Raw genomic sequence first — 24,738 nt, forward strand, 5'->3', positions numbered from 1 at the left:
TTATTCTGATATTTTGATTGTGTAAATGTATCAAATTTCTTCATCACTTTAATTTGTAATTTATTAATATTTCAGTATATTAATATGCTTAACAAATCATGCTGAAATAAGCATCCTGACTGAGACTTAATTTAAAAGAGAGGGTCAAAACCTACATAAAAGTGCTAACATGACAAAACACATTCTCCGACAAACTGAAAAATCATGGATGTCAGCTGCGTAAGCATGCAAAAAGTCCAGAGAACCATAACAGGCATACCATGGTGCTAAGTGACATTCTGTACTACATGTGTGCTACATGATTAGAACTCTGAATAAGTATTCACTCTCATGCCCTGACAGTATTTATGCATTTTTTGGTCATAAGCTTCTTATTTTTGAAAAATTCTAAATAAATTTTACTTGTGCATTATTTTTATTAGACAAATTTACCTCATTTCATTATTTATATTCCTCCACTGCAGTAATACATGCATTACTTCAAGTGAATAAAATGAAAGTAAATCCACTCTCTGTAAAATTTATCACTCTGTGAAAAAATGTTTTACTTCTTCACATTTTATCGCAGTTGTCACTTTTGTTGAAAACTCATTCGCAATCCCAGAATTAGTCTTTTCTTGAAAAAATCAGCCTAAAGTACTTTTACGGCAAAGTCTGTAGACACTATAATTGACTGCGGTCAGGTGGTGCACATAGTTTAAAGTCATCTAAAATAAAAAACCAACATTTTCTAACTTCTTTCTACATGTCAGATGCATAATCCTACTTTGAAAGTCATAATTTAAAGTTTTGAGGGTAAAACATGATATATTATAAGTATTTTTCACAGAAATCTCTAAAAATTCAATTCAACTCTACTTCTAATTTTTAAAATATGTGCTTTCACACAGAAAGTTCATAAAATGACATATTTTGTTGAAATATGCCTTTTAAAAATTAAAACAGCCTTTTATATTGATGCAGATGATTTTACACAATCACCTTCAAGGTATCACACCGGTAATTGTTTTCACTATATGTTTCTATATAGGAAAAAAAATCTTAAAAAATCAGGTAAATTAATTCATGAAAAAATATTTAGCAGGAAGTATAAAACATTACCTCTCTCATTAGCCGAGTCCAAAAAACAGGGTACCTACACGGCATTTTCTGATTTTTTCCATCTGCAAACAGGGCTACCCTCAAATCCACGTGTTTTCAATGTGTTTATAAACAGCTCCAGTGCACCCCAGGAAGTAGCCTCCTATGCCCTGAAAAAAATAGTTCCTGTCAAAAAACTTTATTTATTTACAAAGTACATTAAATTTAATAGGCACAGGTACCAAAGTTGTAAAAATAGCCTGGAAGAAAATTAAAAAAATTATCAAAAGAAAGAAAAATTAATTTTATATGTATGGAACTACAATTGACTAAGTTCATTTTGATTGGTCAATTACCAGTGTGATACCTTGAAGGACCCTTGAAGTTGTCAGATTTTTTTCATTTTTGCACCTGAGATTTCTTAAATAACTGCCACCAACATCCTTAAGTTTGGTGATCTAATTCCCCTTATTGCTGGAGATATATGCATTTATCTCCCTTACTCCAGAGCAGTCAAGAATACATACAGAGCACTCTGACAGAAGTTTTTGTGTGCATATTTTGAAGCAGAATTTCATCATTAATAGACTAAGTCTGGCAAACAATTTCTTATCCGTGGAGAGTATATACATTGTTCTTCACAACAAACAAAAAATAGTTCACAAGTCTGAGACCATTATGCAATTATTACATAACAAAATTGCATTTTGCCCTCCTAAGAATGACAGAATTCACAGAAATTGTTAAATATTAGACTGATAATAAAATCTGCATCTGGTCAATTTATGTTCCAAATAAAGCCTAGGTACTTGTCTACAAGCTGATGTGCAGAAGTTTATCTAAAAGCTGTGTTGTAACACAGGGCAGTCCAAATGATATCAGCACCTAGGGAGAATCTGGACAGCTCTGACACTCCATTAAACTTGCTTTGATGATAAGAAAATGGAGGAAACAATTCAGATGTAATTGTTTGGATTTATGTAACTGGCTTTCTCTGCAGACACAAATTAGCCATGAAATTCCAATTGAACATGCATAATTATCCTCTTTTCATTGAATTACTCAGGAATTCCAAAGGTGTTTGATGAATTTGCATGATTAATTCAAGATTACAGCTTTTGGTTTCACCAAATTTACATAAAAATTCAACATTTAAATTTCAAAATATAAATCTTAAACATTTTTATGAGTTTTAACACTTTCAAATGTGAAAAAATGCAACAAAAAGACTAATATCAGGCCATCCTACATGGTTCTTGGGGGTGGGTGGGTGTACAAAAACTGCTGATAAAATTTATAGGAAGTGACATAAGAAAAACAGGGCACTTTATTAGCTGAATTATGGTTATTCTGATATTTTGATTGTGTAAATGTATCAAATTTCTTCATCACTTTAATTTGTAATTTATTAATATTTCAGTATATTAATATGCTTAACAAATCATGCTGAAATAAGCATCCTGACTGAGACTTAATTTAAAAGAGAGGGTCAAAACCTACATAAAAGTGCTAACATGACAAAACACATTCTCCGACAAACTGAAAAATCATGGATGTCAGCTGCGTAAGCATGCAAAAAGTCCAGAGAACCATAACAGGCATACCATGGTGCTAAGTGACATTCTGTACTACATGTGTGCTACATGATTAGAACTCTGAATAAGTATTCACTCTCATGCCCTGACAGTATTTATGCATTTTTTGGTCATAAGCTTCTTATTTTTGAAAAATTCTAAATAAATTTTACTTGTGCATTATTTTTATTAGACAAATTTACCTCATTTCATTATTTATATTCCTCCACTGCAGTAATACATGCATTACTTCAAGTGAATAAAATGAAAGTAAATCCACTCTCTGTAAAATTTATCACTCTGTGAAAAAATGTTTTACTTCTTCACATTTTATCGCAGTTGTCACTTTTGTTGAAAACTCATTCGCAATCCCAGAATTAGTCTTTTCTTGAAAAAATCAGCCTAAAGTACTTTTACGGCAAAGTCTGTAGACACTATAATTGACTGCGGTCAGGTGGTGCACATAGTTTAAAGTCATCTAAAATAAAAAACCAACATTTTCTAACTTCTTTCTACATGTCAGATGCATAATCCTACTTTGAAAGTCATAATTTAAAGTTTTGAGGGTAAAACATGATATATTATAAGTATTTTTCACAGAAATCTCTAAAAATTCAATTCAACTCTACTTCTAATTTTTAAAATATGTGCTTTCACACAGAAAGTTCATAAAATGACATATTTTGTTGAAATATGCCTTTTAAAAATTAAAACAGCCTTTTATATTGATGCAGATGATTTTACACAATCACCTTCAAGGTATCACACCGGTAATTGTTTTCACTATATGTTTCTATATAGGAAAAAAAATCTTAAAAAATCAGGTAAATTAATTCATGAAAAAATATTTAGCAGGAAGTATAAAACATTACCTCTCTCATTAGCCGAGTCCAAAAAACAGGGTACCTACACGGCATTTTCTGATTTTTTCCATCTGCAAACAGGGCTACCCTCAAATCCACGTGTTTTCAATGTGTTTATAAACAGCTCCAGTGCACCCCAGGAAGTAGCCTCCTATGCCCTGAAAAAAATAGTTCCTGTCAAAAAACTTTATTTATTTACAAAGTACATTAAATTTAATAGGCACAGGTACCAAAGTTGTAAAAATAGCCTGGAAGAAAATTAAAAAAATTATCAAAAGAAAGAAAAATTAATTTTATATGTATGGAACTACAATTGACTAAGTTCATTTTGATTGGTCAATTACCAGTGTGATACCTTGAAGGACCCTTGAAGTTGTCAGATTTTTTTCATTTTTGCACCTGAGATTTCTTAAATAACTGCCACCAACATCCTTAAGTTTGGTGATCTAATTCCCCTTATTGCTGGAGATATATGCATTTATCTCCCTTACTCCAGAGCAGTCAAGAATACATACAGAGCACTCTGACAGAAGTTTTTGTGTGCATATTTTGAAGCAGAATTTCATCATTAATAGACTAAGTCTGGCAAACAATTTCTTATCCGTGGAGAGTATATACATTGTTCTTCACAACAAACAAAAAATAGTTCACAAGTCTGAGACCATTATGCAATTATTACATAACAAAATTGCATTTTGCCCTCCTAAGAATGACAGAATTCACAGAAATTGTTAAATATTAGACTGATAATAAAATCTGCATCTGGTCAATTTATGTTCCAAATAAAGCCTAGGTACTTGTCTACAAGCTGATGTGCAGAAGTTTATCTAAAAGCTGTGTTGTAACACAGGGCAGTCCAAATGATATCAGCACCTAGGGAGAATCTGGACAGCTCTGACACTCCATTAAACTTGCTTTGATGATAAGAAAATGGAGGAAACAATTCAGATGTAATTGTTTGGATTTATGTAACTGGCTTTCTCTGCAGACACAAATTAGCCATGAAATTCCAATTGAACATGCATAATTATCCTCTTTTCATTGAATTACTCAGGAATTCCAAAGGTGTTTGATGAATTTGCATGATTAATTCAAGATTACAGCTTTTGGTTTCACCAAATTTACATAAAAATTCAACATTTAAATTTCAAAATATAAATCTTAAACATTTTTATGAGTTTTAACACTTTCAAATGTGAAAAAATGCAACAAAAAGACTAATATCAGGCCATCCTACATGGTTCTTGGGGGTGGGTGGGTGTACAAAAACTGCTGATAAAATTTATAGGAAGTGACATAAGAAAAACAGGGCACTTTATTAGCTGAATTATGGTTATTCTGATATTTTGATTGTGTAAATGTATCAAATTTCTTCATCACTTTAATTTGTAATTTATTAATATTTCAGTATATTAATATGCTTAACAAATCATGCTGAAATAAGCATCCTGACTGAGACTTAATTTAAAAGAGAGGGTCAAAACCTACATAAAAGTGCTAACATGACAAAACACATTCTCCGACAAACTGAAAAATCATGGATGTCAGCTGCGTAAGCATGCAAAAAGTCCAGAGAACCATAACAGGCATACCATGGTGCTAAGTGACATTCTGTACTACATGTGTGCTACATGATTAGAACTCTGAATAAGTATTCACTCTCATGCCCTGACAGTATTTATGCATTTTTTGGTCATAAGCTTCTTATTTTTGAAAAATTCTAAATAAATTTTACTTGTGCATTATTTTTATTAGACAAATTTACCTCATTTCATTATTTATATTCCTCCACTGCAGTAATACATGCATTACTTCAAGTGAATAAAATGAAAGTAAATCCACTCTCTGTAAAATTTATCACTCTGTGAAAAAATGTTTTACTTCTTCACATTTTATCGCAGTTGTCACTTTTGTTGAAAACTCATTCGCAATCCCAGAATTAGTCTTTTCTTGAAAAAATCAGCCTAAAGTACTTTTACGGCAAAGTCTGTAGACACTATAATTGACTGCGGTCAGGTGGTGCACATAGTTTAAAGTCATCTAAAATAAAAAACCAACATTTTCTAACTTCTTTCTACATGTCAGATGCATAATCCTACTTTGAAAGTCATAATTTAAAGTTTTGAGGGTAAAACATGATATATTATAAGTATTTTTCACAGAAATCTCTAAAAATTCAATTCAACTCTACTTCTAATTTTTAAAATATGTGCTTTCACACAGAAAGTTCATAAAATGACATATTTTGTTGAAATATGCCTTTTAAAAATTAAAACAGCCTTTTATATTGATGCAGATGATTTTACACAATCACCTTCAAGGTATCACACCGGTAATTGTTTTCACTATATGTTTCTATATAGGAAAAAAAATCTTAAAAAATCAGGTAAATTAATTCATGAAAAAATATTTAGCAGGAAGTATAAAACATTACCTCTCTCATTAGCCGAGTCCAAAAAACAGGGTACCTACACGGCATTTTCTGATTTTTTCCATCTGCAAACAGGGCTACCCTCAAATCCACGTGTTTTCAATGTGTTTATAAACAGCTCCAGTGCACCCCAGGAAGTAGCCTCCTATGCCCTGAAAAAAATAGTTCCTGTCAAAAAACTTTATTTATTTACAAAGTACATTAAATTTAATAGGCACAGGTACCAAAGTTGTAAAAATAGCCTGGAAGAAAATTAAAAAAATTATCAAAAGAAAGAAAAATTAATTTTATATGTATGGAACTACAATTGACTAAGTTCATTTTGATTGGTCAATTACCAGTGTGATACCTTTATCCATAAAGCAACGTAAACAACAACCAGTGAGCTTGGGAGCACTGGTTGTTGTTTACGTTGTTTTATAGATAAATACGCCGACTCCTATGGTATATTTATAGTACAAAAAGGTCATATTAAACTGTTAAATGCTCCATATCACCAAAAGAAGGGCATTAACCCCCATTTTGTATTTCGAGTTTTAATTGAGCTATGTGCAGCTGATGTGTGTAGATTCTAAAAATATACTTGATAAATTTTTTTTCAAATTACTCTTGATAGCAGGATCCAACCTCCTTTAACTGAAATAATATTATGTAGCATGTCTACAGAATGATCATGTTGCATCGTGGACAAATGATGACAGATACTGGTGTAAATATGTAAATTTACCAATGTTAATTCCGACTCTCTAAAAAGATTGGTAACTTAATTGCATGTCAACATAATTATTCTGCATGTAGGCATAATTACATGTATCTTGCATGTTGACATACTTTTGTTTCGCATGTAAACAAATGTAATTTATCTTGCGTGTAGGGGGACAGAAATATGCCACCATACAGACCCGTAGGAAGCAATTTCAGTTGGGGGGGGGGGGGGCACAGCCACACATTTTCAGTTGTGGGGGAACTATCAACTACCAAAAATTCCTTGACAAGCCAAAAAAAAGTCATCAGACGTTTTTATTGAGGGGGCACAAGCATATAGTATCTATGTTTTCTATAGTAATCTATATATCGGAAAAATTCCCCCTACCCCCCCCCCCCCGTTCCTACGGCCATGCCATAACTTTCTTTAGAGAAGTGGTCAGGCTTTCGCATCTCCACAGAGAATATATTAGCCGTGTTCCGAGCACAGGCACTTGTTTCGTATACGGGGCACCTACTTATTTTTGTGGTAACAAGAACAGATATGGGTTACCCCATATCCAAGATATTCGACTTTTAATTTATTCGAATTTTCATTATGCTCAGATAATTTCTAATTAAAAAAAAACTATTTACTGATAAAACGTCAGAGATACTCAAGCTGTAGAAAGTCAACTATACAATGGCCATAAATATCCTAAAATGACATAATATTTAGGCTACTGAGTTTCAACATCTTTTGTTGATTAAAATATATGCATGTACTAAGAAAACTGCATGTACATATATAACGTTACATGCGTGTATAGTGACTTATTATCACAACGTTGCAGATGCCTAAAAAATAGTTTTAATTTCCCATAGAACATAGACTAAATATAATCAACCGTATAATTTTAAAGATGTATTTAACAGCTCACTCATTTTCAGAAATATTTTAATCCAAATAGCATGTTACAGGCCTGTAGCAACGTTTTCAAAGTGAAAGGGGGGGGGGGAGGGCTCCGAAAAAATCCCGCGTACTATGGGCCTGTGCTACATGTGTACCATCTAACTTTCCAATGATAGAATCTTCTGTAAAAATTCGAAACAAGTCCAAGCAAAGATCAAAGATAGCCCAATTTTTTAAATAGCAAAACTATAGATCTATCAAGGATAGATTTTAATTTATTTTTTAATTTTGTGCTATTAAAGTACTATCACTCAAAGTATAGGCATATGTTAAAGATGGGTCAACAAGAGTAATCAATGAACTCGTCTAGAGATGCATTGACGGCCGTTGTTAAACGCAAAGTAAAGCGCGAGATCGGTTGCGGCTGTGGAGCGTCACTGAACATTCCTTCGTCATAGAATAAAATCCGACATTTAAAACTTTATATAGACTTTGAATATAGAGACGTTTTGAAGATAAACTTCATTTTTGTTTCTAGAAATGTTTTTATTTACAAAAATAGTATATTTTCGTGTTTATAAACTGAGTAGTGCAATGACCTAGCATCGTTTTAGATAACTCAGCTCCTCTAGTCCAGTCTATAGGGCTTGAGTAAAAAACCTGCACTTGTTATGAAACTGGTGTATAGTTCTTCCTCATGTCCGTAGCAAATACTGATACCCATTCTACATGATCTAAGCTTCGCTAGCGAACGGTGCACATACCTATGCTTGCAAGACCAAATAGACTAGGTTTGCACACGTGCGAAGATCCTTTCCGACGAGCTCGTTGCTTTGCCGAGAAGTTACGATTGCAGGTGTTTAACCATAATATCCATTCCGTTATTTTAAAAAAAAGAGAAAAAAAACACACATAGTTAATGATTAACATTCTCACTCAAAAGAAAATATACGGCAATTAACGAACAATAATCATGACAGGTATATAATTGGTGAAAAGATTTATCACTATCAATCGAAGGATGACCTACATATTTTCGTGAAAAAGACTGAGGAGGCAGCGAGCGTAGGAATATGAAAATTTTTTATTTCCTTTTCTGGGGGAAAAGTGATTTTCTTAAAATCTTTTAACGTTAATTTTGTTTTCTTTAACGAATTAAATATACATCATTATTCTTAACATTTGTTGTAATGTTGTATCTACTGATCATGAATGGAACTATTTTCTTCGGAGCAATTGTGTGAAGAGTACCTGACTTTAGTATTATATCTTGAATAGATAATATGCACTGATCGAATATATTAAAAATAGGTGGCCCATATACGAAACTTGCCTGTGGTTCCGAGTCTTCTTTTTTTTCGGTGACGGAAAAGGACGAACGTGATCCGTTTGCCGACGGAGGAATAATTTGCACTCGGCACTCCTCGGCCGATTCGTACCTCATCCCTGATGAAGGTAACGGAATCAGCCGAGGTTTGCCGAATGGAATAATTTGAAGAGGAAGCACGTGTCCTGTCACATGGATTGTTTATCGTTTCACAAAAAGCACATGACTTACAAAATGAAGTAGCGGATTGATCAATTACAGCTGTTAACGTGATTGTCATCTGAACGCACCATGCCGTGAACTATTTACAATCGCAGCAGCATTGACAGGTAAAGGATGTAATATATTTAACTCGACTTAAACTGCTATCAGAATTAAATTAATTTTTTTATGTTCGAAATCAAATTATTATAGTTTATTGATATTATACTGTTACAGTATAGCCATTAAAACTTTTCTTGGTCATATATATAATTTTTTTCATCGTTTTACAAAAAAGCAGCAGATAAAACTAAGTCTGTGGCAAATGATCTAGCTAGTCTACTTTTGATGAAACGATGTTTGATTCATTGTACAGTCATCCTCTCAAGCCAGAGGTCCTGAGTCAACACGTTGCCGTTGGACCCCTGGCATATTTCATTCAATATTTGTGGGTTGACTGTAGCGACGTCTTTCGGAAAAATTACAAATCTTGATTGTTTTTCTTATCTCTCAACCAATCACATTAAGCCATTCTTTGATAAACAACTTGTAACACTTGCATTTGAGGTGTCAACTGAATCCTTATCTAACTATTTATGAAACCTTTAATTTGATTGGTGCTTCTCAATGAGAGAAGCAAGCCCACAAATATTGAATGAAATATGCCAGGGGTCCAACGGCAACGTGTTGACTCAGGACCCCTGGCTTGCGAGGATGTTGTACAGTACACATATAAAATATATGTTGGTAATTTGAGTACTTTGGTGTTCACACATTAATAGTAATGAAGTCAAGGTATAGACGTGGCCAACTAACATTAATTTTAAGCATGGAAGAGTTACTAGAATCTCTTTTTGTTTTAAATGGACAATTGTTGTATTTTAACTTTCTTTAACAATTTTAAGAGAAATATACCCTCCCCTGCCCACCCCCAAACCAAGAGAGGATTCACTGAGGGAGGGGATCCAGAACTCTCTTAAGACATATAGTGCTATTAAATATAATATAGTAATTGGTACATGCTAGAAATTCAGATTCTCCAAGGAAAAGTAGACCCTTATCAGGGTAGCCAATAGCAGAGGACATTAAAATTTAAAAAAGTAGAGGGGGTCTGGGGTTCCTTCCCTAAAAGAAGGCTGAGGGAAAATACCAGAATAACTGGGGGATTACAACATCACAACTAGGTAGGAAAATTCCCTGGCCCTCCGGGTCTTAGAAACAACCCGGCTCATACATGTAAGTTATTATGCAGTCTTCTTTTATACAGTAATAAAGAGGGTTGGTGTAAGAACTTGGATCTACATTTAAAAATAATGGACAACAGATTGATGTAACAAATGAATTCAGGTATTAAGGTACCAATCTCTGACAAATAAAAAGTCAACTAGATTGTATAATTAAAATGTATATTGCTTGGTGAGGAGAGAATGCAAGTTTGAAATTATTTGCAGGTGATCAATTAAAATGGAATGGAAGTGTGAATACATCACATAAGCAGTGACTTTTGCTGTTACCTTGGATGAAGACAAAAAACTTCCTTACTTCACCATAATCTCTAAACTTTCTCAAAGTGTGTTCAATTAAACAAAAGCAGAATATTGCTGTGAAATCATTGACAGAATGGGTTTACCATTAACCCAGAGACTAGGCTACAGTGTTGGGCATGTTCTCAATGACCTCACAGCCTCTGTATGGTTCAGTTACCTGATTGTTTACTTTCATCAAGTGATGAACTTTAATAATAATTTAGCTGGATACTTGATGTTGATTGGACAAGTGAGTGATGCTTTATTCACACCTTTTATTGGCTATGAATCTGACAACACAAGAGGTTTTTGTCGTCTAGGAAAAAGAAAATCTTGGCATCTAGTTGGTGAGTGGAAAATTCACTTTTACATATATGTACATGTATTTATACTTAGATTAAATATTTGAAAAACTTCACTTCTTAAGTGCCATAAAAATTGTACTTATGTAGATATTTTGTTCCATGTTTTTTTAAATATCTACACCACCTGCCTGTTAGAATTATCAAATGAAATTCATGTTTTGTATGAGTTCTGGTATGTACATTTGTTAGCTTACATAATTAAATTAAAGGCTCAAGTGAGCGTTTCTGATAGTAATTTAGTATCAGTCATCCATCTGTTATCTATCATATTTAAACTTTTTATAATTTCCACTGAAGGGGGGACCTATGTCCGAAAAGTCTTTGTGTGAAAATTTTGAAACTTTCGACATTTCTTTCCTTGCAACTTACCTATAAATTTTAGGCAATAAAAATAATACCTTTAATTTTTACACAGCAGCACATGCAAAAACAGTGTGAAATGCTAAAAAATATTATTTCAAGACAGCTTCGATTCTGCAAAAAATGTCAAAAAAAACCAATGTGCCAAATCACTTTTAAAATCAACATTTATTTAAACTATTTGATTTACATCTTTAAAGGCAGAGATTTTAAGCACCGCCTTCGAAAATACCTGGTCTGTGTATCCCTGTCAATCAAGTGCATTAAGGTACATCATTGGGTGCTAGAACTTGATTGACACTTACTTACTAGTCCCTGTGTATACCCTGTACACCTTGTTTGGCACTCGTGGTGACTTTCCAATTAACTTTTGATCCTTTGATATTTACCACACATGGTATAAACAACAGAGTATATACACATGTATATACACATACACCTTTCGTATTTGTAATAATAGTGATATTCTTTATGATAATATATTATATCAAAATTAGGTATATTTTTTTTTTCAAAGCTCAACAAATACTTTAAATAATAATATTGTTTTAATGGGTGGGAATGTTTTGACACACATTCAATTATAAATTAATAAAAATATTGAGATTAAACTTTAATTACAACTTTTTATTTCTAATTTAAAATAATCTCAAAATCCCAACATGGGTAAAGTTTCATAGTTTGACTTCTTGGGTATTCTACTGTGTATTAAATCACTTCCTGTGTATAGGGATTAGAGGACAAACGACCACAGGTAGACGGCTAGCCCTCAAGGCATTCACACCTGTACAAAATAAACCCCTCCCTCACCTGGAATTTACCACCCGGTAAAAAATCTCTGCCTTTAAAATGAAGGCAAATTTATTATAATTCATCTTGCATGAAAAATTATAAGGGAGCACAATGTGAGTATCACTCCGACGAATTTTTAACAATTTTGTTATGTATTATAGGTAATATCTTAAAAAGTCTTTGTGTGTAAATGTTGTGGTTAATATTTTTTTTGGAAGAAATGAATTATCTTTTTATTTAGATAAAGAAAAAAGTATACCTTTATGAGAAAATAAACAAGAAATATGTAGTTTTCAGTAATTTTTGTACTGTTGTGTCAAAAATATTGACCTTTCTGCATTAAGACAAAAGTAAGTAAGCATTGATGAACACATGAATAAAAGACCAAGTAGTTTGTTTAGATTAATGACTGTTTACACTGATTTGATTTTTTCTACCAGATTTCAATCATTCTTTTACTCCCTCTCCCCTTCCTCATTACAAACACCTGTTGGAAATGGCTTGACAATTAAATTTACTAATCTATAAGCATGATTAGGTGCAAGTGCATTTTTAAAAATTTTGTCTTAGTTTTATTGTGAAAATACAATTAATGTTTATATTTAATCACAAAATTTAAATTTTTTTTCCTGTTTTAGCTACTTTGATTGCTGCATTTTGCACTTCACAGCATGCTATCGTCAAGTATTATTGCTATGAGTTATCAATCAACAAAAGAGAATTCTAATAACACATTCTAAATCAAATAAAACCATTATTATTTTAAATTTAAATTTTCTTTTTGCAAATTGTTAACATTTCTTGTACACTTTATTAGCAGTGTTATCCCTAACGATGTTATATCGCAGTTCCGAGCACATTAATGCAAAAATCAACTGATAAAAAAGAACGCAGCTATTGTGACATCAAATAAAGCTGCTTTGACATAGAACGACACAGGTCCATCCTTAATATTCTTTTCAAAAACCACTGGACCTGTGAGTTTCATCTAAACATACCTCAATTCCTTATGGGTGAAGGTGGTATGAAAATCTCTAGAAATGTATGCAAATGCCAATTGTGAATAAAATCACAAAGAATATCATTTGGATGTAGATTATCATCAGTTTTTGTTTCGGTGACATCACAAACTATTTGAATTTTTAGTTATTTTCAAAAAAAGAGGAAAAATGCTCAGGGCAAATTCAAAGAATACAGTATATTTTCTTTTACATAATTGTGACCAGGCGAATTTAAAACTGGGCAAAATTGCTTGCAAGTGTGAAATGGTGAAAATAACCCTGTAAACAGTATTCATAAATTCCACTGATGTTCTAAGTCTACACAACTATTGTATGATTCAACATTATTCAGTTCTGTATTTTAATGAAATTTGTGTATTTTTGATTAAAGGTACAATCTGTGTGGCTTGCAGTTATCCGTTTGTCTTTAATGACTGTATTACCTGTTCCAATGCTCCGGACTGGTCAAAGTTTATTTATTTTGCACCTTTTGTGGTGATCTTCCAGTTTGGCTGGGCTTCCACTCAGATTTCACATCTGTCACTCATCCCTGATCTCACACAGGATGAAAATGAAAGAGTAGAACTGAATGGAATTAGGTGGGTTTACAAAATACCACTTACAAAACTTGACTTTGAATTAGAAATGTACAAGAAAGAATTCTTATTATTTTATGATGATTAACAGAATTTAAGGTGGTGGCTGTGGCCTAACCCTTTGCTTTAGAGATAACTTGAAGTTATTTAACATACTGTCGGGATAACTCACCTGTGGGATTAAATTTCTATATGGCTTGCACATGATCAGTGCATGTGATAAAATGTAAATTTCAATGGACCTTTTAAGCAAATCTATAAAAACCTGAGAGGCACTGATAGGACAGCAATAATGTATCTATGATAAGCTTATTAAACAGCTCACAAAGAAGTGTACCTTGTGGGGATGTCACAAACTTAAGATCCATTTCTGAAATGTATATTTTAATGAGGAAGTGTACACAAGCACAGACTTGAGTATTTAGTTGAACAGATGTATCTCAAACACTGATATCTTGAATACTTAGATACATTATATGTAGATATGTCAAAGTCAATTGGAAGTCCCAATCACTCTTTCCTTATGTATTTTACCTTCAATATCTCAAATCTTCAGATATCTGGAAGATTCATCTCGTTGAGCTTGAGATAACGAGGTTTGACTGTATTTGCAAATTCCTGATTGCTTATTTTACATATACATATACCTACAAACTGAGTATAAACGGAGGCCAGGATCGAGCCTTTATAATTTTTGGCACTACAGATATTAAGTTTAAGTTTCAAGTTTTGCAGGGTTCAAAATAAAAATGTGTGTTCAAGTTATCCATGTACTAGCAGCAAATATTTTGTGTTAGTCACAATGGTCAATTTTATAAACTGATGTTTTATTTGTTACTATATTTAGATATGCCTTTACCGTCCTGTCCAATCTGGCCGTGTTTGGTATCTTCTGGTTGTTATTTATAGTTCATGGTGATAAAAGTGACAGCACGGAAACACAGCTAACATCCGTGGACTCTCTCAAATTCAGAGTAGGCCAAGATTTTCAGACTGTAGGCATATACTGCTCTTTGTATGAACAGGGCATATCCATCCAAATTGCTTAATGTACATGTTCTGTAGCATTTAGCTCACTTTCAAGAAAAAAATAAAAAATAATTTAATCAAATTTACATATAATTATGCCATGTCAAGAACATTGCATTTAGCTGTCCACAGGCTTTGTAACAATGACCTTTTCTATTATATTTCCCTGACATTGTTGATTTTCCCATATATACATGTATACTTAGTCAAGAGAGTTGGGCATTCCTGCAAACAGAAAATTGCCACTCTGTTCCCTTAGAATAAACAAGTCAGAATAAATGCAAAGCATATCATTTCTTTAGGAATTTATTACATGTAATTTAAAAATTATTTTAATTGTTCTTCAGTTCTCTTTTAATTCAGAATCTTGTATTCATTATTGTGAAGATGGGTCTTTGTCTTTAATTGCTCTTCATTTCTCTTTTAATTCAGAATCTCGTATTTATTATTGTGGGGATGGGCCTTGTCTTCAGTATTGCCTTCCATTTCATTGTCCGTGAGCCAGTGCAGCATGAGGATTTAAGCGCAGCAGAGAATGCTTATGCTGATGGATATTCCACCAGTATAGAAAAATCCACAGCTCTTCGCAGCAGAATGACATGGTCATGTTGGTTAAAAACAATGCAGTTTTATCAGGTAGACAAATGTCTTAAAAAGTGTAAAATTCATGAAGTTTGAGTACAGTAAAACATGCTTACAATGAAGTGCCAGGGACGGACAATTCCTCTTCGTTATGTTAAGCATAATTTGTTATATCCAATAGGTTTACAACATATAATTTTAAAGTTAATAAAATATGAAATGAAAATCACTTTGCTATAAGCGTCAATTCATTATAAGCGTGTTTTACTGTATTGAAAAGGGAACAGTTGTAAAGTTATTAGGATTACCTTGCAAATGTAATGAATAGTACAAACAGTGATGATAAAGATGACCCGAGTGCCCAAACAATCATACAAAGCATTGTCCAGGGTATGACTGGGACTATTTCTTGTTTCATTTTGAACAATACTATACATGGGGTACTTATTCCATGAACTGCTTTTTACATGTACTTATATATGATCAGAGATTAATTTTTTTTTGTAGATTGCATTAGTGTACATGTGCACCAGGCTGTTTGTAAATGTATCTCAGATTTATCTCCCTTTATATGTCACAGAAACTCTTCTATTACCAAAGGTCAGTTACCATCAACTTTCTTGACTTGAAAATGCCTTCAAGCATTTAAAAAACCAACATATGTATACATGTATATCTTATTTTCAGCAAAACATAAAAAACTTAAATATTTCTGGGTTTGTTTCAGGATACTGTAGCCATCTGTCCTTTAGTTGTGTATGTCTCGGGTTTCATAGCATCTGTTGCCATGAGACCAATCAACTCCATTCTAGGAAGAAAGGTAAGTTTTAGGCTTTACCAGAAACTTGAACCAAACACAGTTTATATCAGAAAGAAAGCAGGAACTGTTGGAAAATGGAGCTATAACCTTTTTTAAATAAAATATGGGAAATATAAGAGAGAAGCATGCTGAAATGATTACTCTGAGCACTATTTTTCAGGCTACTTATGCCGTAGGACTATTCTTTGGTGTTGGAGCATGTGTATGGATCTATTTTCTGAGTGAGGACACAGCCAAACAGGTGTATGGGGCTGTTGTCCTGCTTGGTTTGGGAGGGTCAACAATGTTGGTGACCTCACTGGCCATGACCTCTGATCTTATTGCCAACAATGTTGTAAGTAATGTAGGAAGGGTAGGGCTTTAAAATGATCTTCAATAGCTTAAGTTGAGTATTGAATATTGAATGTTTGGCAGATTTTCTCTAGAAACATGGAATGAGTGTAAGTAAGTGGAAGATTTTGCATCAAGTACATTGACATAGAAGTTAACTTTCACTTTCAAGATTGTCTTTGTATTTTTTTTTCAAGTCTGGTTTTTTTTTTTTTTTTTTTTTTTTTTTTTTTTTTAGTACTTTTAAAGTTAACTGTCACTCCATTAGTTATATATTGTAGGAATCTGGAGCATTTGTTTATGGTGCCATGAGTTTTACTGACAAATTATCAAATGGAGTTGCGGTTGTGCTGATACAACATCTGCATCCTTGTGTGTAAGTGTTTTTCAAATAAGTATACGTACTGTACAGCAGGTTAAAATCGCGGTTGGAAAAGTTCGCGATTTGTTCAACTTGCAGCAAATCGCGGTCGTTTGAATTCGCGGAAAGGAAAAATTATACAAAAACTTTTTCAGCACTGCAAATATTTTTCTTGCGTATTTTGTCGATTATGAACCCGATTAAATAGAACGAATCCCGATTGGATTAGAAGATAAAATATCATACGATGTACAATGTTACTCATTCAGATAAATTTTCTTCTTTCTTTCTCGTGTTTTCTTTCTTTTTATTAAATATTTTTGAAATACATATGATTCTATACTCGAGTGATTTATTCAAGTGATTTCAAGTCGTATCCAAAACATTCATGTAAAAAAAGAAGCCATTTGGCAGGTGTTTGTTCATAGGTACGTTTTGAGTTGAGTACAGAGTAGTATTTACTGCAGTATATTTAAATCCCTTTGAATCTAAATCAGTTGTCACTACCGATAGTCAAAATGTTGAACTGTTAATAAAATTTAATTAATGTGTAACAGTGTTGTCTTTACAACGTAAGTGCCTTGATTAAAGATAATACATGTAGGACTGAGTGATACGCACGGGTGAAATCTAACAATACATGTTTTATAGATAATTACATCGCACCTCTACTGGGTGGCAGAATTGAATGTTATAGATGTTTATTTATCAATTGTTAACGTCTTAGTAATTAATCCGTTCACCCGCATAATTAGGAAGACAGTCTACATCTCCTCTATATATCAATTACTGCTTTTATGTTTGCAAGAAACACAAATAGAGTTACCGAATTTAATCACAGATATCGGTAATATTTCAATTTATCCTTATCAATTTTTGAAGAATTATTCACTGTATGTTGAATTCACGGAATTTTTATTTCCGCGAATATAGCGAATATTAACTCCGCGAGTTAATTTCCTGCTGTACAGTATATTACCAAGCAAATGCACAAAAATTCACTTGTACCAGTATTAATTAAATCTCAGAGTTGTGCATTGATCCCATATCACACAATGCAATGAGAGTATTAAAGTATCTGAGCAAAGAAGGTCTTTGAAAGGCACAAGCAGTATACATTTTGACTGGGTTCGAGGGCAACATGCATTTTGTCAGACTCAAGAACCAAACTGCTTGCCTTAGGCTGTTAGGCCAAAGGCAAACAGTTTGGTTTGAGGGGTCGACAAAACGCATTTTGCCCGAGAACACAGTCAATGAATGTTTTGTTATACCTTTTATTTACTTATTTTATTTTTTTTTTTTGACATACATGTATGTCGACCACCAACAAATGCAAATGAGATTTAGCTGACCCCGCCCATTATGTGATGTAAGCAATCCAACATCTCATTGACAGGTCCAATATCTCACTCCGCGGTCAAACATCGATTTTTTTTATGCCCGCTCAGTAAAACATTGGAAATGTTACTTTTATTTGTAATGATTTATATAGGAACAAATTTTTTAAACTTAAGGTATAAGAATATATTATATTAAACAACTGAGTAATATTAAAAATTCAAATTTGAAAAACAAATTCTTGAAAGAATTTTATAAATTCACAAAATGTGCCAAGATGCAATTTAGAACTAAAGAAGTGTAATTAGCAAACAGGAATTTTCATTGTTATACCTTAATAAATTGCTTCCTATATAAATCTATATTGAAAGAAGTCTAATACATGTATTTCCAATGTTTTACTGAGCGGTCATAAAAAAATCGATGTTTGACTGCAGAGTGAGATATTGGATCTGTCAATGAGATATTGGACCGCCATGACGTTTTTTATGTCACATAGGGGGGATCAGCCATATCTTATTTGCATTCGTTGGTGTTCAACAGATATGGAATTAACATATTATCGCAAATAGGGAGGACAGAGCAAGATATATCACAATAAAAGCAAAAGGTATAACAAAACATTTATTGACTGTGTTCTTGAGTAAAATTCATTTTGTCGACCCCTCGAATCAAACTTTGCCTTCGGTCTAACGGCCTCAGGCAAAAATCACAGACATTTAAGTAATGTATATATGTAATAAATAACTATGATACTTTTTTTTTGTCAGAGCTTGTTGTCCTAGTTGTAAAGGATACTATCGCCTGGTGTTGACTTTTGTCCCTGGGGGTGTGGCAGCTTTAGCATTGCTAGCACTGTTGACTCTTCTTCCAAGCAAAATTGGAGTCAGGTCAAACAATGGTAGGTAGTGTTTGTCTTCCTTAATAAGGAAATATCACATGCAATTTCCTGAACTTTTGCATTCATTTATTTAATTTTTATATGTATTTTATACTGTTCGTCTGAGAAGCAGCTAGCTTTGACTTGCTACCTGCTTTTTTTGAAAAGTTGCTTTCTCTTTTTATCTTTGTAGGTCATCTGAGTCATATAGGTGACCTTTTGCTATCTGTTTTAGTCCTTGGTCATGCAGGTGTACGGGTGTGCATCTTGTGTGTAAACTTTTCACATTATTAACTTTTCCTCAAGAAGCACTGGACCAATTTCAATCAAATTTGCCACAAAGTATTCTTGGCTGAAGGGGAGTTAGATTTTATCAAATGAAGGGCAGTGCCCCTTCCAAGGGGAGATAATCAAGAAAAGGCAAAAATAGGGTGGGGTCATTAAAAAATCTTCTCAAGAACCACTGGCCAATAGGAGATAAACTTATATGAAAGCTTCCTGACCTAGTTTAGATTCAGTTTTGTTCTAATCATGGCCCCTGGGGGAATGGTGGGGCCACAATGGGAATCATAGTTTTACCTGGGACTATAGTTAGTTAAATCCTTAAAAATCTTCTTCTCAAGAACAACAAACCCATATTTATATGGAAGCATCCTCAGGTAGTGCAGATTCATGTTTGTTCAAATCTTGATCGCCGGGGGAGGGTGGGGCCACAATGGGGGATCAAAGTTTAACATAGGAATATATACATAGGAAAAATTTCAAAAAAATCTTCTTCTCAAGAAATGCAGAGTCATAGATTTATATGGAAGGTTCTTCCAAGTAGTGTAGATTCTTGTTTATTCAAATCATGACCCCCTGATGGAAGGGTGGGGGCACAATGGAGGATGAAAGTTTTACAGAGGAATATATAGGGAAAATCATTGAAAATCTTCTTTCTCAAGAACAGCAAGTCATTAGATGGTCATATTTATATGGAAGCATCCTCAGGTAGTGTAGATTCATGTTAGTTCAAATTATGACCCCTGGGGGTAAGTTGGGGCCACATTGGGAGATCAAGGTTTAATATAGGAGTTTATAGAAAAACCTTTTATTAAAAGTCTTCTTCTCAAGAACAACAGAGCCGTTGACAGTCATATTTATATGGAAGTATCCCGAGGTAGTGCAGAATGCCAGATTCAATTTTCTCCAAATCATGACCCTGGGAATGGGGCCACAATAAGATTTAAAAAAAATTGGATGGGAATTTATACTAGGAAAACCCATCACCTTCTGCTCATTCAGAACAGAGGATTTATGCTGGGTCATGATATGCCAGCATAAATCCTCAGGTAATGCACATTCAACTTTTTTTTCTAATCATAGTAGGGGGTGGGGAAGGGGCACAATAGGGGATCAAATTTTATATAGAAATAGGAGAAAATCTTTAAAATTGTTTGGAGGGTGTCATGTATTGAAATTTATTATACATGTACAATGTTTATTTCATTATTCATCAATTTATAGGGGACATAGTACATAAATTTGATAATGATTACAGAGTTCTCATCAAACTGTTGAATCTATGTGATATAAGTCTATTTAGCCATTTCAAGGTGGGCTCAAAGGAGATATAGCCTGAAAAACTCATGATACTCAGGTGACCATTAAGGCCCATGGGCCTCTTGTTTAACTTTTCTCATTTAATTCAATTTAAAAAAAATTTTCTGAATGTAATGTTAAGGCTTTTCTTTAGCTATGTTAAGTTATTTAAATTGATATTCATGTACTTATATATAAAGGATCTGATTTGTGGGTATTTCAATAACAATGCAAGAAGAAATGTTTCTTATTATGAGTACTTTTAAGTAAAAATAATCACCATGATTTTGATGATTTTGAACACATGTGCAGGTACACACATGTGTATGTGCAAACTTGTGCAGGTTTGCTTCAGTCAGAAAAGGCTGTTTGTGGGTCTGCCATGAGACAAAAATCCTAACCTTCAGATCAGTACATCATTTTTGGTAGAGATAGGGTTCATAAAGGATATGTCAACCAATTTGAAAACAGCTTGTATCTATCAATACAGCTAAAATTTATCAAACAAATTTTACACACATCACAAAGGCATGTTTTTATTTAAAAATATTTACAAGATCAATTAGTATTTATACATTTTGTTAACCACTTCAGAATCTATGCATGGGCTTCACCTTTCAACAATGGTTTTTCTTGGGGTGAAAATTTTCAATTTTACCCTCAACTACATGCAGTATTTACAGTAAAACTCAGTTATAACGAAGTCACTGGAACCTGTGAAATTACTTCGCTATATCCGTAATTATATCTGTATAAGAAATTCGTTAAATTTATATAGCTGGGGATCCAAGAAAAATGTGCTATATCCATGAATTCACTATATCCGTGTTCATATGCATACTAAACAAGTTTTACTGTATATAGAGTCACATAGATTTGTACTGTATTAATAAAAATGATGATAAATATTTATAAAGAAAAATTAGGGCCAGTATTACTTTTGTGAAGCCTATCTGCATTTGCCCAACATTATAAACAAGCTCTTCCTATTATCAGCTCTAAGTTTTGCTTTTTGATTGTTTTCCTTGCTTTCTCAATATACTTATATTCCCCTCAATATTTCTCTTATTGAGAGTGGATTATGTTTTGGATTACAGCAAAACCCATGAAAAGTCTGGTTGTTAATGAAAATGGCAGCATCATCAGTGACAGTGAGAGAGAGCCCCTCCTCCACAACAGAACTCAGTCCTAGCATGCTGCATGCTATCATATTGTGTGCCTGGAAAATGGTGCATCAGATTGCATGATTTAATTACCATTCTGCTTCCCCGGTTTTGGTTTATATATTCTTGCTAAGTTGACTGCCTTGTAATATTCTTTGACTTAAATGATGTGTATGGCTTTGCAGAAAATGCATTGAAAAAACCAGTTCATGGCTTAAAGGAAGATAACTCTGTCAATGAAGAAGAAAGAAGACCTCTCCTTGGGAACCATATCACTCAAAATACATTCAGGCATAATGAATAGATTACATTGTCTCAATTAAACCGAAAAGTATTTCATGTGCACATTCATAAAGTTTTATACTATGATGCTCATTGAAATTTTTTTTTGTATAGAGGTAGTGCATCTGTTTAAATGTTTACATAATGTTTATAAAATTTGCATATGTAGCAAGGAGGATAGAAACACAAGGAAATTTTTAGCCAGTATGTTATGACCCAAAAGAGATCTTCTGTTTGATCTTATGTAAAATGGAGGAGGTTTTATTTTATTTTCTGGTAAAAAAAAAATTTTATAAAAAAGAAAAATGAATTTCAGAAAAAAGGAAAATATATTAAAGTTAGCAGTTGATATTTGCTTATGAATAACTACAGTCAAACCTTGTTATTTCGAACTCGATGGGACCGAGCTAAAACTTCAGGATATCTGAGGATTTAAGATATCAAGGGTAAAATACTTAAAAAATAAGTGGTTGGGGTATTCAAGATATCAGTGTTTGAGATACCAAAGTTCAACTGTATATGTTTAACAAGCATTGATATTCAACAAATTTTCATATTCTTTTATATTTTAAATAAGCTTTAAAATTCATACTGTAAAGAACTGTAAAAGAATATGAAAAAAAAATTAGTTCAACTGATTTTCAAGCTTATTTAAAATATAAAAGAATATGAAAATTCAGGAGGTGTACAGCATTCAAGAAATATTGAAAACAATTCATTGGTTATATTAAGATTGCTTTAAATACAGATATTAAAGGGGGACATTTAATGTGGGTATTCTGGGAGAAATATACAATGATTTATTCTCCATTTTGTAAGACTGCATGTAATTTTTTTTTAATTTTAAGGACGTATGCAATGCTGTTTTGAACAATATCTTCTTATTCCCTGGTCCAATACCTGAAGGACTTCTAGGCAATTTTATGATGCCTGTTAATGCTGTATACCTCCTGTGAATCAAATTTTGAGGAAAGATCAGCTAAATCTATATTTTCGTTAATTTTTTCTTTAAAAAACACAAGAATTTTCATCACTTAATCCATATCTGTTTAAAACTCCTGGTAATAAATGCTGATTTTTTGTCTAATAACATTTGATGGTTCAAAGATTTCTTGGAAAATTATCAGAGGGAAAGGTACATTGTAAAGTACTTCACATCTACGTTGTGTATGACCTTAAATATTATAAAAGTGCAATACCAGCTAGTCTGTAAAATCTTATTTAAGAATGAATTTACCAGATAAATCGTGTCATTTTTGAACATTATTACTGTGATTAAATTAGAATAGTTAATTATGAAGTTGTATAATATTTTCTTTAGATTGGCATTATATTGCCGTAATCTGTGATATTATGTATTTTATGCTGTTGGTCACTCTGCTGCTTATCAAATCACAATTTTCAAAAGTATCAATTATTCAGGATTCAAGGTTTCTAAACAACATGTATTGTATAGGACTTGTGGAACGATATGTTACCCCATCTTCATTCAGTGTGAAATAAATACTCTAATTGGTTAATTACATTGTAACTAATAAATGATCAATGTTCATTATTGTGTGGCTAAGGATTTTTATAAATAAAAAAAATTGTAATTTTCCAATATGTATGTACAAAGAAATTTATGTGCATATGATAATTGTGTTTCTGTGCTGTACCTATAATATATTCTGAAGTCTAGTCTTTGTTATAGACATTTTTTTCAAAATAATTTGTTTATACATATCTATGTTTTAATATTATTAGCTCATCTGAGCTGAAGGCTCAAGTGAGCTATTTCTGATCAAAAGTTGTCTATTATACCGGTAGTTATCATCATTGTTGTTGGCATCGTCAATTTTCTAAAATTTCATCTTCTCCAGAACCACTGGGCCAATTTCAACCAAACTTGAAACAGAGTATCCTTGGTGAAGGGGATTCAGTTGTGCACGCCCTATTCTGAGAGGAGATAATTAAGTAAAAATTGGGTAGGTCACTTAAAAATTTTCTTCTCAAGAACCACTGGCACAGAAAAAATGAAACTTAGATGAAAATTTCCTGACATGGTGTAGATTCAAGTTTATTCAAATCATGACCCTTGGGGGTAGGGTGGACTACTATGGGCAATATCGTTTTACATGGATGTACAGGCCTGTAGCAACGGTTTCTAAATAATCTGGCAAGCAAAAAAAAAAAATTAATTGTCCAAATTCTGGAATTTGCCAGTGCTCGATCTTACAGCACGATAAAGTGTGTGTGTGTTTTGTGCGTGTGTGTGTGTGGTTTTTTTTTGGGGGGGGGGGGGGGGGGGCAAACAACATATAAAGGAAAATTTACTATAGCAATGAACTATACTCAGAAAAATTCTATGGGCCTGATGTATATCCATCCAGTTTTACATGGATGTATATAGGAAAAACCTTGAGAACAGCAAAGCCAGGATCTATCATATTTATATGGAAGTATCCTGAGGTAGTGTAGGATCAATTTTATTCAAATCATGACCCCAGAGGGTAGAGTGAATACATTGGGAAATTCTTTAAAAGTCTTCTGAAGAATAGCAAACAGTTAAATTTAATTTGAAGCATCCTGAGGTAGGGTAGATTCAAGTTTGTTCAAATTGTCAGCTGGGTGGGGTGGGGTGAGGCACTAAGCACTAAGGATGATCAAAGTTTTACAT

At 33.0% G+C, this 24,738-nt stretch overlaps 1 protein-coding gene across 2 annotated transcripts; it reads left to right on the plus strand.

Annotated features, from left to right (window-relative positions):
• Positions 1–9,118: 9,118 nt before the first annotated feature.
• LOC133181871 (major facilitator superfamily domain-containing protein 12-like) lies at positions 9,119–22,158 on the plus strand. Of its 2 annotated transcripts, none has more exons than XM_061316512.1 (11): positions 9,119–9,201; positions 10,525–10,946; positions 13,509–13,716; positions 14,561–14,687; positions 15,175–15,378; positions 15,832–15,924; positions 16,052–16,144; positions 16,305–16,478; positions 16,756–16,850; positions 18,944–19,074; positions 21,983–22,158. In XM_061316512.1, the coding sequence occupies exons 2-11, from the start codon at positions 10,694–10,696 to the stop codon at positions 22,099–22,101; spliced, it is 1,497 nt and encodes a 498-aa protein (XP_061172496.1). In that variant the 5' UTR covers positions 9,119–9,201; positions 10,525–10,693; the 3' UTR covers positions 22,102–22,158. The 2 variants fall into 2 exon arrangements, with proteins under 2 accessions (XP_061172496.1, XP_061172497.1); XM_061316513.1 differs by lacking the exon at positions 21,983–22,158 and adding an exon at positions 21,732–21,958 and having other exon boundaries at positions 9,120–9,201.
• The last annotated feature ends 2,580 nt before the right edge of the window (positions 22,159–24,738 follow it).

This window comes from Saccostrea echinata, unplaced genomic scaffold, assembly GCF_033153115.1.
Source record: "Saccostrea echinata isolate AGI-Se365-2 ecotype Australia unplaced genomic scaffold, CSIRO_AGI_Sech_v1 ptg000009l, whole genome shotgun sequence".
In the NCBI taxonomy this organism is placed as follows: domain Eukaryota; kingdom Metazoa; phylum Mollusca; class Bivalvia; order Ostreida; family Ostreidae; genus Saccostrea; species Saccostrea echinata.

Coding starts and splice junctions, on each gene's coding strand:
- LOC133181871 (XM_061316512.1), top strand. CDS start 10,694: ATGGGTTTACCATTAACCCAGAGACTAGGCTACAGTGTTGGGCATGTT. Junction 13,717..14,560: donor GTAGAACTGAATGGAATTAG/GTGGGTTTACAA, acceptor TACTATATTTAG/ATATGCCTTTACCGTCCTGT. Junction 16,145..16,304: donor ACTCCATTCTAGGAAGAAAG/GTAAGTTTTAGG, acceptor ACTATTTTTCAG/GCTACTTATGCCGTAGGACT.